The 18,930-nt window shown below is 45.2% G+C and overlaps 1 protein-coding gene across 1 annotated transcript in view; it reads right to left on the reverse strand.

Annotated features, from left to right (window-relative positions):
* The window catches only part of GRIK1 (glutamate ionotropic receptor kainate type subunit 1), a 173,374-nt gene extending 172,873 nt beyond the window's left edge, over nucleotides 1-501 (reverse strand). The window contains exon 1 of the mRNA XM_064470479.1: nucleotides 357-501. Within this exon, the coding sequence (XP_064326549.1) occupies nucleotides 357-501 (145 nt within the window). The remainder of the gene's footprint in view (nucleotides 1-356) is intronic.
* Nucleotides 502-18,930: the final 18,429 nt, after the last annotated feature.

Consider the following 18,930-nt stretch of genomic DNA (forward strand, 5'->3'; position numbering starts at 1 on the left):
CAACTTCCCCGCGTCCCGCCGCCGCGCACCGGGGCAAACTTTCGGGAGCGGCGCCCGCAGAGCCCGGCAGCGCAGCAAACGGGGCGGGCTGCGCCCCGCTCCCCGGGCAAACGCCCCACCGAGGCAAGCCACGGGCTGGGAGCAGCCCCGCAGCCGGCGCCGCCCGCAGCCCCAGCCCCGGTGCGGCGCGGCGGGGCGGCTCCCCGCGAGCTGTACCGCACCCCGCGGGAGGTACGCGGGTGCCGCTGCCCCGGCAGCGGCAAGCCCCCGGGGCGGGAGGGAGGGGAAAAGCCCCCCTCGTCGCCGCCGGCGGTGCCCGCGGAGCGGGACGCGCAGGGTCCGCGGGCGGCACTCACCGATCCGCAGCACTTGCTGGCCGCTCCGGGGCAGGCCGGCCGAGGCGCAGAGCAGCACGAAGAAGAGCCCCCCGCCGCCGCCGCTGCCGCCGCCGCCGGCCGGGACCGGGCGGCGGGGCCACCGCGGGCCGAAGGCGCTCGCCATCCTCCGCGCCCGCCTCAGTTCATGCCGGGCTCCGCGGGTGCGGGGCGCGGGCGGCTACCCCCGGCGGGGCCGGCTGCGCGCCGCCGCTGCGCGCCGCCCGCCCATGGCGCGGGGGCTCCGCGCCCGCCGCCCGCGCTCCCGCCGCTGCCGCGCTGCCCTGCGCCGCCGCCCGCGGCTCCCGCTGCCCTCGACCCCGCCGCCGCCGCCGCCGGGAGGGGACGGGAGGGAGGGAGGGAGGGAGGGGGCGGCTCCTCCCGCGGGGCGGCCCCGGGCGGGGCGAGGCGGCTCCGGGGCACCACGCACACGGGGACACACGCAGACACACACGCACACCCACCCGCGCACACCCGCACACAAAACTGTCCTGCTGCTCCCCGGCAGGGCCAGGGGCAGGGACAGACGTAGGGACAAGGGCAGGGAGAGGGACAGGGACAGGGACAGAGATGCCAGCCCACTTGCCCCGCGTTGTGCCGTGTGCTGCTCCGGCCCCCGCGGGTCTCTCCCCGCAAGGTTGCGGGCCTCTTCCTGGCCTGGGGGAAGCTTTTCCCCCCCTCGTGCCTGTCAGCCCCACAGTTCCTGCTGTCTTCCCTCCCAGTTTTATGGGAATTTGAAATACAGACAAGGGGCGAAGCTGGGGTACGAGGCCCCCGCGTGCGCACAGCTCCCGTCTGGGGGGGGGCGGGCAGGGGATAAGGCAGGCGATGGTGCGCAACACCTGGAGGCTGAGGGACACCCGTGGGGACAAGGTGGAGGGAAGGCAGCACTTTCTGCGGTGTGTTTGCTACCCTGGACCTCTGCAGCCAAGTGAGGGACAGGAGACATGTCCCCACAGTGCATCTGCCCAGACGTGGCAGGAGCCTCAGCAAGGGGATTGCAGGGCTGCTCACACGGGATCAGGAGTTCACAAAGTTCACCTGATGAAAACCCAAGGCCAGTTTTGAACTGCTGGGCACAGGGACTGTAAGGTTCCCCATCCTTGAGCTGGCCAGTTGAGAGCTTTTCCCTCATGACTTGACGGTCTCAATTATTTTTTTAAAAAGTCTCAGTTTTAAAGGTTCAGTGAAACTCAGAATGCTTCACTGTAAAGTCAACATATGGGTCCTGAGCTGATCTGAAAAAAAGGAAAAAAGCATAATAGAAGGATGACTCCCACCTAGCAACAGAACTAAAATTGCATAGCTGAGATCCAAAATGGAAATATTTTAAATTTGTTTATTTTGTATTCCTCCCCGGTCTGTCTAACTGTTGTTCCAGAAATTAACTCCTCGGAGCAGTCGCGGCACATGCTGAAGTGCAATGGAAATGCAAGCACCTACATTAAATCTCCCAGTCAGCCTCAAATGTTTCCTGAAAAGCCTGCCTCTGCTGTTTACAGAGCAATTTAGGCTATTCAGGAGTTCTCACTACCGAGATTCCCAGGCAGGATACTAGTTAGTGCCCCACTTTACATTTCTTACAGCACATTTTACGTGCGTCTTGGAGAATTTTTGCCAGTGGTGTTAATTTTTTGTTTGTTTACCTAAGAGACATCCTTTCCTTAGGAACAGAGCTAAATCTACCGGCAGGCACAAGCTCCCTGCCAGCCCCCAGGGTGACGCAGCTATATTTCCCGTTAGCTTTCATGCCTCGTCTCCTGCTGCCCTGCCACGGTGCCAGCACGCAGCTCGGCCTGTGCCTCCTCTGGGGCCACCACCGCTCCGCAGCTCCGTGTGTCGGCTGCGGATGTCAGCATCCCTGCTTCGGCCCGGCACCCGCTTTCACAGCTCTGCGTGACCAGCCGCCTCCATCTCTTGCTCCTGCGGGACGTGCCCTGACATAGGGCGAGACAGGCTCAGCCTGCGCCCTCGCCTGTCTCACGCACGTCACGCTGGCTAAAGGTGACAATTACATTAAATCACATGGTTAATCACTACGGCGTACGCTCTTGTGTAGGAGGCAGAAATGGAATCCATCAGGCCACCTGGAACTGGACTAAATGGCTTGGTAACTTTGGCACAATTTTATAACCTGTCATTGCCTTTCAAATTGCTATACGTGAGAGAAGGCGTGCATCTCCCAGCCTGGGAAAATCTCTAGCCACTGAGCAATGGCTAATAACAGCTACCCTTCAGGCACACATTCACCCACTCACTGTACAAGACCATGCGGTAGCGGTACCTCTGACTGGAGTGGCACGTTTTATTTTCACAGTCACGCTGGCATGGCAAATAACAGTGATACAACAGCAAGTACCGGCTTCCAAAGGGAAGTCATGTTAGTTCCACTTGACTGAGAAATGGTGCTGTTCTGAAGGAAAAAAAGGAAAATATTTTGTCAGGAAAATACACCTACTGATGTTTCAGAACCACTCATGCTTAACATAAATGGGTTCCTGCAAAAGTCAGAGACACCTCAGCGTTGATTTCAGTAAGGTAAGAAGTTGACCAGAACTATATGCTTTTGAAAATACCACTGATTTTAATCTTCTGCTTCTTTGAAGCTCTTAAGAACATGGACTGAACAGAATGGGAAAAATAAGAGCTTAGTAATGACTGTGAGAAGGTGGCAGAGATCTGCAGGCACCTGCTACCAGTAGTAGAAACCTGAAGAGCACAAGCTCTGCTAACCCGTTTTGGCAGGAGTGGCTCATAGGAAACCTGAAAGAGGTACCAGCTTGTGCTTCAGGGTGTAGCTAAGTGTTACCTAGGTTGTATTCTACAGCTGCCTACATAAAGAGCAATGGCTTTTAAAAAACTGCAAAGAGTTATGGAAATATTCAAGTTGGCTCTAATGCTGCAAAGCCTGGCCAAACTTTCAAATGAGAAATAGTCCATTTGCTATTGTAGAAGATCTTTTTTTGCCTGTTTTTTTCTGGTTTTATTTGTGTGTATGACCCCTGTGTCCTGAACTGGTTGGAGCAGACGTGAAGTGGAAAGTTGTGTTTTCACAGTTCTTCAGAGGAAAACTGGGGGACAAGGAGAGGGTCTTTAAATGGCTCACTTTGACATGTAAAACATTTCCTCTTCTCAAAATGGTTCTGAAAAAAAAATGTTTTAGAATTAAAAAGGGACCATTTTGAAGCACAACAGGATGGAAAAAGTTTTAAACTGACTGAAATCTCCCTGCAGGTATCTTCCAGGTTTCTAATTTTACAGTAAGCTCTAATCCATATGGCTCTTTTGTTGCTTGCAACATAGTAAATCACCTAGTAAGCTCTGTCTCACAAAATCATGGCATGCTTTACAAGGGGAGTTGTTTTATTTTTGGCTGATATATTAAAATAAGAAGTCTCAACAGAGTTCAACTTGCTGGCCTCCAGTTATTGATATTCTCGAATCTTTAATCTCCTTTTGGACTTCGTTCAGAAAGAGTAGGGAAAAAGCCCAGGTCTCCTGCCAGTCTTTTTTTCTCCCAGTTAAGCAGGTTTGAATGCCCAGAGCCTTACCATGCGAACTGTTGTTCAGCTCATACTGGCTGCTACGTTTGCTTACTCATTCATTGCATTGCCAATATTTAGCTGCATTTATTAGTAAGACATGCTGAAATACCTTGGGAATGAAAGGTAGCGTGTGTAATCAAAGTCTGTTCTTATCACATTAACATTACAAATAGTAACACAGAGTCCTTTGCACAGGAATCTGGGGTCTTTATTCTTGTTTCACAACATCAAATTCCAGTTAGATATAACGTGTAATTATTATGCAATTTGCAGTCTAAGTAAGACTATTAGGCTAATAGCTAAAACCTTGTCTGATTTCAGGGCCTCAGGACTGACTCTGGGCATGTAAACCGTCTCCCTCACATTCTGCATCCATTGCAGAATTCTGGTTTTGATTTTGGATGTGGTCAAAATATCAGAAGGTCAAGGGTATCCAAACACGTAGGAAGATCTGGGAGCTTCCAGAAAATCTGGAATTTTTCTCCATTTCTCAGTCAAGTTCTGAGAAATTTTATTTGTCTTGTGTTGTCCTCAGGGCTTTAACCAGACCTTATCCAGTCTAAGCTACTTTCCTACTGAGTTGAGACCACAGGCTGCAGTTAGCATTTATTTGGGAAGGCTGTGTTTTCCACATTTGTCTCCTGATAGCCTTCTACCATCACGCAGTACAAGATTCAGCAATAGATTGTAGGCTATCGCAGTAGTAAAAGCTCCAAATGGAAACATAATAAACCAGACTTTCCCAGGTCTTTCATAACCTACATGCAACACCTGATAACACAGAAACTGATAGCATCATCTGAAAATCACCACCCCAAATCAGCGTCCTGCCTTTCCAGCAATAGCTGGGGTCTTCAAAAAAATCTTTGAATGTACCTTCGAAAAAATCTATAAGAAATGGAAGAGTAAAAGCAGAGACAAAAGCTTCCCTTTCTTGTCCTTCTCTCTTTCCACTTGCTCAAACATTTTCTCTCAAGATCATTTGCAAAATAATTATCACTCCAAAGGAGATAGATAGGAACTGAAAACCCAAATGATTTGTCAAATTCTTCATCTCCTGAGCCCTGCCATCCATTGCATCTCCTTTGGTTGCAGGCTTGGGTTTGGCTGCTCCATCAGCATTCAAACCTTGTTTCACGCAGCACCAAGCTGCCATAGTCACAGTGAACCTGTCTCACATGCCCGAAAAATTCTGCCACTGCCAGAGGCAGGGTCTGTTCATCAGATTAACCTTTTAAAGATGGTGCAGTATCTCAGATACCCGCTCTTGACCACTCTCTCCCTCTCAGACCAACCAAATGCCCAGGTATCTCCCACCCTCATCTATCTGTCCGCTGACCTCTTTAATGCTTTCTGCTGTTACTCATTCACCTCCTTGCTGTTAACTTGCCCCATTCACCCACCTGCAAAATTAATTTCTGGGTCTCCACATGTCTTGACTCTGGTCCTGACAGCACATCACTGTGCCGGAGAAGGAAATCCTGTGCAGGGGCGAGGCGAGGCGAGGCGAGGCGAGGCGAGGCGAGGCGAGGAGAGGAGAGGCGAGGCGAGGCGAGGCGAGGAGAGGAGAGGAGAGGAGAGGAGAGGAGAGGAGAGGAGAGGAGAGGAGAGGAGAGGAGAGGAGAGGAGAGGAGAGGAGAGGAGAGGAGAGGAGAGGAGAGGCGAGGAGAGGAGAGGAGAGGAGAGGAGAGGAGAGGAGAGGAGAGGAGAGGAGAGGAGAGGAGAGGAGAGGAGAGGCGAGGAGAGGCGAGGCGAGGCGAGGCGAGGCGAGGCGAGGCGAGGCGAGGAGAGGAGAGGAGAGGCGAGGCGAGGCGAGGAGAGGCGAGGAGAGGCGAGGCGAGGCGAGGCGAGGCGAGGCGAGGCGAGGCGAGGCGAGGAGAGGAGAGGAGAGGCGAGGAGAGGAGAGGAGAGGAGAGGAGAGGAGAGGAGAGGAGAGGAGAGGAGAGGAGAGGAGAGGAGAGGAGAGGAGAGGAGAGGAGAGGAGAGGAGAGGAGAGGAGAGGAGAGGAGAGGAGAGGAGAGGCGAGGCGAGGAGAGGAGAGGAGAGGAGAGGAGAGGAGAGGAGAGGAGAGGCGAGGAGAGGAGAGGCGAGGAGAGGAGAGGAGAGGAGAGGAGAGGAGAGGAGAGGAGAGGAGAGGAGAGGAGAGGAGAGGAGAGGAGAGGAGAGGAGAGGAGAGGAGAGGAGAGGAGAGGAGAGGAGAGGCGAGGAGAGGAGAGGAGAGGCGAGGCGAGGCGAGGCGAGGAGAGGAGAGGAGAGGAGAGGAGAGGAGAGGAGAGGAGAGGAGAGGAGAGGAGAGGAGAGGAGAGGAGAGGAGAGGAGAGGAGAGGAGAGGAGAGGAGAGGCGAGGAGAGGAGAGGAGAGGAGAGGAGAGGAGAGGAGAGGAGAGGAGAGGAGAGGAGAGGAGAGGAGAGGAGAGGAGAGGAGAGGAGAGGAGAGGAGAGGCGAGGAGAGGAGAGGAGAGGCGAGGCGAGGCGAGGCGAGGCGAGGCGAGGAGAGGAGAGGAGAGGAGAGGAGAGGAGAGGAGAGGAGAGGAGAGGAGAGGAGAGGAGAGGAGAGGAGAGGAGAGGAGAGGAGAGGAGAGGAGAGGAGAGGCGAGGAGAGGAGAGGAGAGGAGAGGAGAGGAGAGGAGAGGAGAGGAGAGGAGAGGAGAGGAGAGGAGAGGAGAGGAGAGGAGAGGAGAGGAGAGGAGAGGAGAGGAGAGGAGAGGAGAGGAGAGGAGAGGAGAGGAGAGGAGAGGCGAGGCGAGGCGAGGCGAGGCGAGGCGAGGCGAGGCGAGGCGAGGCGAGGAGAGGAGAGGAGAGGCGAGGAGAGGAGAGGAGAGGAGAGGAGAGGAGAGGAGAGGAGAGGAGAGGAGAGGAGAGGAGAGGAGAGGAGAGGAGAGGAGAGGAGAGGAGAGGAGAGGAGAGGAGAGGCGAGGAGAGGAGAGGAGAGGCGAGGAGAGGAGAGGAGAGGCGAGGAGAGGAGAGGAGAGGCGAGGAGAGGAGAGGAGAGGAGAGGAGAGGAGAGGAGAGGAGAGGAGAGGAGAGGAGAGGAGAGGAGAGGAGAGGAGAGGAGAGGAGAGGAGAGGAGAGGAGAGGAGAGGAGAGGAGAGGAGAGGAGAGGAGAGGAGAGGAGAGGAGAGGAGAGGAGAGGAGAGGAGAGGAGAGGAGAGGAGAGGAGAGGAGAGGAGAGGAGAGGAGAGGAGAGGAGAGGAGAGGCGAGGAGAGGAGAGGAGAGGCGAGGAGAGGAGAGGCGAGGAGAGGAGAGGCGAGGAGAGGCGAGGAGAGGCGAGGAGAGGCGAGGAGAGGAGAGGAGAGGAGAGGAGAGGAGAGGAGAGGAGAGGAGAGGAGAGGAGAGGAGAGGAGAGGAGAGGAGAGGAGAGGAGAGGAGAGGAGAGGAGAGGAGAGGAGAGGAGAGGAGAGGAGAGGAGAGGAGAGGAGAGGAGAGGAGAGGAGAGGAGAGGAGAGGAAGGAAATTTGTCCTCCACTTCACTGACTGGGAACACACAAAGAGCAAGCCCCAAGCATCCCTACAGCCAGCAGAAACACAAATAACCTTTATGCCTCTGAGGGTGCTGTTGCTTCTGAAGAACAGCTATCCTGGGAGAACCCCTAGAGAGATCTGTAGAAGATGACACGACGAGACAAGAAATCTGGTCTGTAGAGCAGAGTTGGTGGATGTGAGTGATGGAGCACCGTGCTGGCGTTGGCAGGGGCGAGGATAGAGCTGTTTGAGTAGAATTATTCCAGGTTCCCCTGACATTCCCTCAGTTTTGCTTCAGCTGAAGTCAAAGATTGTTTTTATAATTTTTCCCCTCTCTCTTTAACAGCATGTTACTAAAACACCACTGAATATAAGTGAGGAGTATAAATTAATTTTTAAACTTAAAAATGTTAAGACATAAGTATTTTTACTGAAAGATGGTAATACATAGGAAAGTAAATATAAATTATTTCCCCAATGAAAATAGCACCATGATTACAGCTAGTTTAAACATCACATTTTAAAAACCTCTTTTTGGTTCAAGTGCTCTCTTTATTTATGTTCCCAAACCCGTAAATGCAGTTCTCCCCTTTCAAAATTCTTTTTACTAAAAATGCTACAGCGAATCTCTTAACAAACTAACATTGATCCACTCCATTGAACCGGTCTAACATTAATCTGCAAAACTGCTTTTCCCTGGGCAGTAGATACTTTTATCCACCATACTATTTAGCTAAAAGACATAAATAACCTGCAACTCAAATGCAATCCACTGAAAACCTTTCTCAGCCAAAGACCTGTTACATTTTTTTCTCCAATATATGGTGCACTAGACACTTTTTGAAAAAGAAGACTTCTACTGTATATATATAGAACATCCTGGCACATCTTGCATTGAAGAAGAGACTTTTATCAATTTCTGCTTAGTCACATTAATAGAAATCTAGAAAGTTCCACTAAAATGAGCGGAGTCAATGTGAGCTTCCAACATTTGACCAAGAGCAATGCATCTGCCCGGAGAAGCTCTTGTCATATTTCCTTTTTACAGAAAAAAAGAGAAAACCCAAAAAAAACCAAACCCAAACATCTTAGCAGATAACGCAGAGGGGAGAAGAATTAATACTGTTTTTTATTAAACTGCACTCTTTCCCCAGTGTATATTTCTCTTCTCTGCCATTGAGTTAATATTAATTACAAGTAAGCTGGTGGGGTAAATTAATGACTGTTCCAAACCTCTACCTGGTATTATTTAAATGTGTCCTAAGTAATTTTTCTCCTTCCATACTTATTTCAAAAGAGTGACTTAAATATCAGAAGGGAGTATTTCAATATATTATTGTAGTACCCCAGCATTGACAAAATCAAGTGAGACCTGAGGGAGAAAGGATTTTATGAACCTGCAGTTTTTTGCCCTTTTCTTCTTGGATTGGCAAGAGCAGGGGAATTAGTTCCCTTCATTCTCCAAAAATATATTTTTTCCTGCTCTGATGCAGTCAGCAACGCAAGAAGAAGGGGGAGAGATTTTGCTTGCCCTATCTGCCCTCCAGCAGATAGTTCACCTCTTGCTACCAGCTGGAGCAGCTCTGGAGGGGTAGGTACCTCCCTGCTTCAGCAGATCCCAGGGGTTAGGGCAAACTTTGGAGGTCCCTCAGAAGTGCCCTCCTCCTTTCTGCAACTCATCCTTTGTGCTGTGCAGCTCAGTCCATCCCAGACCAAAAGCCCCTAATCCCAGAGCAGCTGGACTACTAGCAAGGAATGCCAAGAGAAGTTCTGGCATTTGCAAGCCTTTTTCCACTCATCCACAGAAATGAATCAGGATGCGGGAAAAAATCCTCCACTGCTTAAGAAAGACTATAAGTTTGCCCACAACAATTGATGTTTCATTTTAAATATGTATGATATATATTTTGATAGCTCACATCATCATTTATGTAGCACCTGGCAAAATTAAATTCACAGAAAGCAGTAATTTTTATTTTTAAAGCTTTGAATTCTAAGGATCACAGAAACTGTGTTTGCTCTGTGAATGTTTTGTCTTTCACTTGGCATTTACATGATCTATTTTTCATATCCACAGATAATACAATATGACATGCAATCTGTGATAAAAAAATATATAGGATTTTGTCTATGTGTATAGATAAACAGGTTTAAGTATATATACCTATCAGCACATAATTTTAAAAGCTACTTAAGTTTTAATATCTGTATATTACATACTTGCATATATATAATATAATGTATCTATAGATATGTGTGTATTTTTGATCATCTGAATTACTGGGTCTTATTTATTTGTATTTATTGTTTCTTTTGTGGCAATGCACAGCACTTCCAGCCCAGAGACGGGTTCCATTGTCGCAGGCACACATATGGGCAGTGCTGGAAATGAAGCAGTATGCATTGCTGTGCCATACCAGCCCTGCTCAGAACTCCACAATCATCTGTTAGCAGACTTTTATCTCCTCTCTTTATGTGTGAGGGGAATTGGTTGAATGTGGGGTTGCTTGTGCTTCTTCACCTCTTCAGTCTCTAGCAACAGGGAGGCCTTCTCCCCTCTATGAAAAACTACATTAGAAAAAGTGGGCAGATGATCAGCAAAGCAGGCACTATACTTCACCTGCTTGTGCCTTCCATTTTTGTCTTGATGTTGATCATGTTTAATTTTTATTAAAAGTTAACATGAATACTAAAGGAGTAACCTAGGTGTCATGGTTTTAGCTGGGATAGAGTTAATTTTCCTCACTGTAGCTGGTATAGTGCTGTGGTTTGGACTTAGTACGAAGTGAAGAAAATTAACTCTATCCCAGCTAAAACCATGACACAAGTGTCAAGGAAAGGAAAGAAGTAGAAGGAAGCCCATTACGAATGAAGGGTGGAGGGGAGAGATGAGTCCTAGAAGGAAAGATGAAGAAAGAAGACAGGCAAGTGGGGCTGGAGGGGGTGTACTAAGAAGCAGACAAAAATTATTTGGAGTTCAGATATCTTGGAAACAGTATGCTTTTGTGGCTGCGACCCAAAGATCAAATAGTCCCTGAATTAGGTCCAGAGAGGCTGGCATGTGGCAGAGAAGAAGGGGAAGGATTTTATTCGTTGGGGGATAAAGAGGAAGCTTTAATTAGCAATCCCATTTGTACTTCCCACGGTGTTACTTGTGGTGAAACGTGAGGACCCACCTGGGTCTCTCCATGTGCTACAGCTCTTGACAGCTTTATTAGTATTGAGAAATAGCCCATGCCCGTTGATGGGTTTTCAGCAAGGCCAGATCTCAACATGGAGCCAAGTGCTTGTACATAGGCAGTAATGCTGCAACATCACTGAGTCTTGGGTGGACTTGGAGAAACTTTGGTTTTTTGGACTCCTCCATGTTCAGACAAGGGTCATCAGTATGTACTTGTGTACGTGTACTTTTATACATGCAGAGAAGTAGAAGATCAACATCATCCAGCCACCTTGGACTGCCTTGGTCCATATGAGCCAGCCCTGCACACAGTTCCTATGTCTTGACCATGGCGTTACACAGATCTGCCCTGGACGGTGATGGAGGTGCAGAGCCCAATGGGGAAGACACGCCTCCAGGCAAGATGAACGGGAAAAGCAGGATAACATGCCTCTGTGGCTTGTCTGTCACCAGGGTCATGCCATGTAAGGACACCTCTGTGTCACTCTACTTTCTAACATTACTAACGGAGTGCTCTGCTCAGGCTAATTTACTGTATTTCTTAGTGCATAAAAGCTGGGGCAGCGCAGTCTGTCCAGTACCTTCTATTCATGTGTCTGATAATGAGGCTCATGAGCTCCTGCTCATGCCGTTTGTCTAAATGTCAGTAAACTGTGCAATGCAGATATTTGTCCTAACTCTAATGACAAGTTGAACACAGAGTAACTGGAGCTTGCTCTTAGCTGGTCCTCCCCTTGCAGCTAACATCATGTTGGTCTTGCTGGGATTGAGATTGAACATTTCATTTCCAGCTGTGTTTGGCTCCTTGGGAGGCTGCCCATTCCATTGACTTTGGGGTTTGGATCAAGTTCTTTAATATTCTGATGTTTGAAGTGAGCTTCTCATCTAATATACTTCCTATAATTACAAAAGAAATTATACATGAAAACAATTCCAGTATTAAATGCAATCAAGTTAACGAGAAATGTTCTTTCAGAGTTAGCCTGAAGTTCCTATGTACAGACAAATTGTGTTATCCTAAAACCTATGCCTTAATATGGCATTATTTTACAGTTGTTTTAATAACCCAAAGCCTACACAAACTGCATTTCTGTAAGCAACCTGTACATATTTTTAAAGTGACTCTCCTCTGCAGTGTTCAAATTAAACTTAAGCTGCTCTATTTCATCTGTAAGCCAATTTCTTGCATGTTTTCCTTTTTGCCTCTCATATAACTAATGATGCTGAAGACCTGAGTATTAACATTATGTTGTGAGCTGAAAACAGACACATTCTCCATATTCTCCATTCCCACCTGGGTTTTTGTTTTGTCCTGACTCCTGACTAATTCACATTCTGTCCACCCTATTGTGTTGCTGCATGAATGCTCTCTGCAACTAGCTGATGACTATCCCATTATTTGACCCACTAGAAACACTTTTCTGCCTTTGCTGTAGGAAACAGGAGAGGATAATACATCTCAGCCAAAATGCCTCATTTTTCTGTGTTGTGTCAAAAAATTAGGGCTGGCATCATCAGTTGCTAAAATGCCCCTTTGGAGAAAGCACTATACATAACAAGACTCAAATTGGCTGTAAGCGTATCTTTTTCCTCTCTAGCCATGACACTGATGGCTCACCGTGTAAATCAAAGCCAGGGTCAGCCATGATTATATCTGAAACAATGATGTTGTAATTGAGAAATCTACTGCCAGCCGTCCTGGATCTCTTTTGACTTATTGTGGTTCTTAATTACCTTGAAGTACAGGTTCATTGAAACAATGCAGTTGATATAGGGCAACTTCTACAGCTGTGACTGTGATACTTAGTGCAGTGTCTTTTAGGAATGAATAAAATGCTTTCACAAGCTGAGAAATTAGTCAGCACAGTTATTTTTACTGCTTTGGATTACTTAAGTCTTCTTTCACAACTCTAATTCCTGATTCTTTCCTACTTATGTAATCTATATACTGCTGTGAATACACTGGTTTTCTCACCATGATAAATAGAAATTTTTTTAGTCACTTCTGCCTTTACATGTTTTTCCTCAGCAGAAAGAAGAATGGAAAGATATTCTACCATTATAAACAAAATATTAGAAAAAAAAACAAACAAACAGATAAAACTTCATTATTCTGTGCCCTTAAGGGGATATACTTGTAAGTCTCCCCGATTACCCATATTGGCCGTATTAAAATCATGCGTAGAACTTAGGGCAAGATAATTAGGTATAGCTCTGTGTGTCTTTCATGGACCTAGTTTATACTAACAAGGCCACAGACCATTTTGGGGTACAACCCGTCCACATTTTAAAATGGAGTGTACCTAGAGCTCTAATAATGACACCAAGGGAATATTAAGTCTTCCAAATTGATGGAGTTTTCCTATTTGATTTAAGACTTTAGTGTTACAAGACAAAACAACTTGAAATCAGTCAGATTCTTATCTGAACCGCAGTATATGCAGGGACCCAAAAATCCAACCTCTCTCACTGGAGTGTCCTTAAAAATACTGAGCTGGTGTTATCCCTTGTTGCAGTGATGGCTATTTTCAGGCTCCTTAATACAATACTGAAGTTTAGCTGAAGTATTCATGGAGCCTGAGTAAATACATCTTAGACTAATATCAATGAGGTATTTGCCTTCATGGATCTGAGATTAAATTGCTGACACTGGACTCCAAAAGTCTCATTTTCTTCTCAGATTAAATATAGTATAGAAAGCATGCAGAGGCCAAAAATCTTCTCTTATTCTTCTGATATTTTTATGATCAGCATCCTCAGCTGGTGTTCACTAAAGTAGCTTTCAACTTCCGCGGAGTTGGTTTTATTCTGAGAACTGCTGACTAACATGCACATATACGCTGATACTGCTTATGGTTGCATTAGCTGCAGCATGAGGCTTTTCAGAGCTTTTAATTGAAAACTTTCCTTCAGAGAAATGTTAGCGAATGTAATAAATTGAAAATAAATACTTAAATTACATATCATCTTGCTTCCATGTTTCCATGTTTTTGTTTCCATCTGACTTTCAAAGAAAGACTTTTTTTTAATGCTAAATAAAAGTTTGAAATAAATTCTAGAATGTGGGTTCCGCATTCAGAACCAAGCAGCATCTCTGTCTAAATCACAGAGTGGCTGAGGCTAGAAAGCACCTCTTCAAATCCAACCCCCAAGCTCAAGCAGAGCCACCCAAACTAGATTGCTCAGGGTCATGTCCAGTCTGGTTTTGAGTACCTCCCAGGGTAGAGACTCCTCTGGGCAACATGTGCCAGTATTTGATGACCTTTAGAGTAAAAAAGTCTTTTCTTATGTTCAGAAGTCAGATCCCAAGTGAGACGCCCTCTGAAGCCAGATTAATAATGGGACAAAGGCTTTGTGCTACAAAATTGTCTTGATATTTTTAAAATTTCCTCTGCACAACAGCAAAATAAAGTAAAAAAAATCAGTTTCTTGCTTCATTCAGCAGGAAAAGCATGAGTCAGACAAGAATTGACCTTCATATGCACTTGCTTGTTTGTTGAGCTCAAAACCTTTGCTTGCATCTCATAAATGGTTCATTCTCTATGATTTTATTAAGATTAATTGATATTGATTGGTTATTGCTCTTGGTTTGACAGGGAGAAAACACCCAACATAGTGGAAAACATTTATATTAAAAGACCAAAGCTGGAATGATGGCTATTCCTGCCTTTACAGAACAAGTGTCCTGTATAAAATTTGACTTTTAGGAACCTCCATTCCTATAGATGTTAACTGCAGAGAAGTACAAGGAACAGTCATTCCCTCCCCAAAGGTATTCTGAGACAAATTCAGAGAATTTGAATGTGAACACAAGAGAATTCGACATGCTTTTGAAGTCACACTGAGGAAACAATTATGGGAACAGCTGCTAGGCATTGGCCTAAAGGTTCATAAGCCCCTATCCAACAGCAGGTCCACAGGGGAAAACTGTAACAAGAGGCATAAGAGAGGAAGATGTTGACCACTACTTTCTCCCACCCCCCATCCCAACTCTTACCCTCTGTGGCCAAGGGACTTCTCAGTGCTGCAGCACCAAATTCAGTAGAGTTGGCAAGATTTAATCCCATGAGAAGCCCACTCTCAGACATAGTCCATATATATATATATATATACACACACTACACATAGATATGTTACACGTTCTACAGTGCTGCTGCAGAAAGAGGTCAAGGAGAGCTCTTCAAGCTCTTCAAGTTATGGTATTTTTGATTAAAAAATCTGGGTGTGAAAATCTTCTTTCTGCCTTTGAGGAGTAGACTGTCAGAATGTTGTACACAGCTTTAAAACATAATTTTAATACTGTCATTCCAGAAGAAACATCTGTGATACATCTTTCATCTCACCTATGGCCCAAGCATATCAGAAGTCCACCTAAATTAACAGGCTTTCACTTCATTAAGCCTGTGACAGAGAAAAAGTTTTATGGTCCAAGGACCACCATTCTCCTGAATTTTTTATACCAAATAAATGCAGTGTACTGGCAAGTCTCAGAATCCCTTCATTTGTTATAGTGGGGGAGACACTGATCTCAGTGGAACAATCTGAGAGACGGTGTGTAAGGCTTGCCTCCCTCTCCTACAAACACATGAAAAGAGAAAACAGACTGGTTGACAATGAATCAGAAAAAAACCCCGATCAGTTAACACACATAACAAAGCAATTCACTGTATGCAATAGTGTAGAATGCACAAAATAAGTGAAAAACTTTTCTATCCTTTAAAATTTTATAATTACAATAATTATAGTTTAAAAGTTTTCCAGACAGAGGTGTGATATATAAAACTCATTGTAGTGTGGTGATTCTGTACCTTAAATTAACAGAAAGACAGAAATTATTGCTTAGATTCCTGTCTTTCCATATCCCTTTCCAAATACATAATTTATCATATAGTACCTATGCACATTTTAGCCTTTATTTTTCAAACAGATTTCCATAACTTTAACAGGAACCCATCAAACACTGAAGATTTATTTTGTCACTAATGATGGTCTAGTACTGATACTGACAAAACTCTAAATATAATTTCTTAGGACTTAACTATATTTCAAAAGACATCATGCCCTGTTTTTACCTTACCTTTCTTGAAAATTTAGCAAGAAGCAGTCTGGTCATTTCCAGGAGAAAAAGAGTATGTATTTTCCTAAGGTTATAAAACAACAAACAAACCTCACAAATATTTCTGTGAAGAGCTCATTCATGTTTCAGAGCACAAATCTTGCAGCACCGGGAATAAAACTTAGTCTCATCTATCTACCCATGCTACCTTTCTGGAGAAAAACAGCGGAGGCACTAATTCTGCATGCAGAGCTCATGATGAAATACCTTTGGCCAAACCTTAAGTGTATGAATGGTCACAGTTTCAACCACAAGTTGCAGATAACTGGAAGAATAACTTAAGTTTTAAGTGGGGAAAAAAAAGAGTATTAGAATGTTGAACTTCAAAATAAAATATTGGGTTACTTTAAGGTGAGCAGCAGCAGAAGAGAAATGGACCTCTGAAATTGCTGGGCACCTGGAATCACTTTTCCATATGAAAAAGTGTTATGTTTGCCTACATATATGGACCACTGATTTAAATGAGCATGCTTTTTGCTCTCTGACAGGAGAAAAGAGAATATTTTAAACTAGCTATCCTTGCTGTAGTCTGGTATATTTTTGTTGTCACATACCAGATGTCCCTCCACTGGCTGAAGATGTGGTGGCTTTCTCTGACTCCTGTAGCTATCTAAGGATCAGGGCTCTTGTCAGGGATGTTCAGGAAGCTCTTTATGGTAACATACACAGGACAAAGCACACTGCATCCAAAAGATGAATTAAATTTGTGGCTATTCTGTTTTAAATCCTGACCCCAGTTTCCAAGGTCAATCAGTCCTGTACAACCACAATCCTTGACGGAAGTATGAAGTTCTGTCTTCTGCCTCACTTGCTCTGCACATGGTGTCTGACGCAGAAGCATGTGGGAAACCAGTTTATTAAGTATCTGCTGTTTACTTAACTAATAAGACAGTTTTCTGAGTTTAACAGTTTCCCCTGTTCTACCATTCATTGCTCACAGGCAGCAACCATTCAATATTACACTGTTGGGCATTTACTGCTGTAAAGTTACATAGCTATGCATCAATGCCTACTTATATGGCAGCCTGGCTGAATGCAAATTTCAAGTAAATGTATTAATAGACTATGGCATTCTCTGTCCATCATGTTGTGGGACAACCCCGATTTCTATTCTTAGCTGTGCTGTTGCAGTATATGTGATTATTCTGCCTTTTCTAGAGCTGGTTGGTACGAGTATTTGCATCTGGCTACTAAGGGTGTGTCATTTTCTTAATAGAAAGTATTACCGTTTAATCTCCTTTCTTTAAATTCTGACTGTTCTGATATCCTAATCTATTCCCAGCTTCACAGTTTGGTGATGATTTTGTCGAACTGAGCAGTAGAACGTGTGCCCAGAATTCATATTTTTTGCTATCAGTTTTTTGAAGCATCACCCACACAATGTTTTCATATTTGCCCCCGAGGCAGATACTGTTTTTGACGTGGCCTTATCACTAGTCAAACATTATTTGCAGCCTGACTTTTTAATGCAAGGAAGCTAAGCGTTCCCGGAGTTTTAGTTTAGCTCATGTCAAGCCTGTTATATTCACATGTAGCATCCTGAGAGCTACTTTTATTGGCTCCAGACTTAGAAGCTCCTCCTTCAATTCATTTGTAAATGCCATTCTCCACTCTGTTGGTGATCTTAAGGGGAGTTCAGAGTGGCAGCTCCATTATCTTCTCTCAAAAACTTGCCCTTTCCCTTTTCCAGTGAAAACACTACAGGATACTTAGTGTTTTAATCTGAATAACCTACCAAGAAAAAGAACTACTGACTTTTTAAATAAATAAACCTATTTGAATCCCAACCTATAAAGGAAAGCAAAGCTTTCTGCTGACACAAAAGTAAACTAAGTCTTGCTTATGGCAGAAAGACCGTTCTCTTTGAATCTAGATGCTATTGCATCTATTCATAGATACAAAAGTTACTTGTAAACCACCATTGAACTCTGTCTTTGTGAATATAAAAGGACTTTACCCTTATGCAAAATACCTGTAGAAAAAAACAGAATGCATTACTTTCATCTGAAACGTCAAAGGAAATATTCTCTTTCTCAAAAATTGTCACTAGCTATATGCTGTAGAAGTACTAGAGATAAGACTTAATTCATGCTTTGTCAGCCAAGTGAAATTCCCATTGTGGGGGAAAAAGGTTCAAAATAGTATGTTAGAGTATTTATTTTAGAGTACTTAAATATCAGTGGCAGCTGGCAGTGTAAGAAATCAACATAATGAAGCAACTTTGCCATTTACCATATAACCTCAGTAAAAAGTATTCTGCAATTTATTCTGCACTTTATTTACCGGAAGACCAGGGTCATTTATAATGTGGTCATTTATAATAATGAATTATGTTCAAATAGCATTAGGCCCTTCTAACAATGCTTCCAAAAGGGAACGGAATCTATATTGACATTTAGTGAAATTAATAATAATTTTGAAAAATATAAAATATAGGAAAGCTATTGGATGAAGGCGGTCAGATGTCAACAGTCATACCCATGCCACAGAGCATGCTACTGACAGAAACAACCTCGCTGAAAGCCAGAAAACCACCCTGGCAGGAGGCAGTACTCCACATCATGAATGGTATCAGGATGGTCCCACTGAAAAAGCAAAAGTAATGAGAGAGCAGCAGCCCCAGTAGCTGCTGCATATTTATGGTAACTTAAGAACTCAACTCTCATAAATGATACCTGTCAACCTTGACTTTGGCTGAAGAGGCCATGGCAGAAGAGAGGACAGGGATGGCTTCGGGTCACCAATGTGTTCCTCAGGATGCCAGTTGTGCTCTGTGCCACTTTCCTGCCACCACAAGCTGGCTGTGCAGGGAACACCTGCCATTTAATATCATGTGTTTGTTACAAAATGGCTGTAGCACACCAGAAAGGTTGATGCTGCACTATAATTGCAAAAATAGAAGTTGTCCTCATTAAGCTGCTTGGTATTTGAGTATTTTGATAAATACTGCTGTATTTCATACTCAGACTGATAAGAATTTAATTCACCATTGTGAAGATTTTTGGCTGAGAATAAATTTTTGGGCTGATACAGAAGAAAACCAAAAATCCAGCCATGGATTTGAGGCAGGGCTGGGGCTTTCACACTAAATAACTTGTGGCATTGGCCTTAAAATGTCTAAACTAGGAATTAGGTTCTCTCTATAGTTAGTCAATAGAAACATGTTTTTCCAGGGGGTAGCTCAAAGCAGGAGCCTGTTTCAGGTGCTCTGAGATGCCCCTTTCCCAGCACAGAGGGAGCCTAGGAGATGAG

The sequence above is a fragment of the Phalacrocorax carbo genome, chromosome 1 (genome assembly GCF_963921805.1).
Source record: "Phalacrocorax carbo chromosome 1, bPhaCar2.1, whole genome shotgun sequence".
NCBI classification, from domain to species: Eukaryota; Metazoa; Chordata; class Aves; order Suliformes; family Phalacrocoracidae; genus Phalacrocorax; species Phalacrocorax carbo.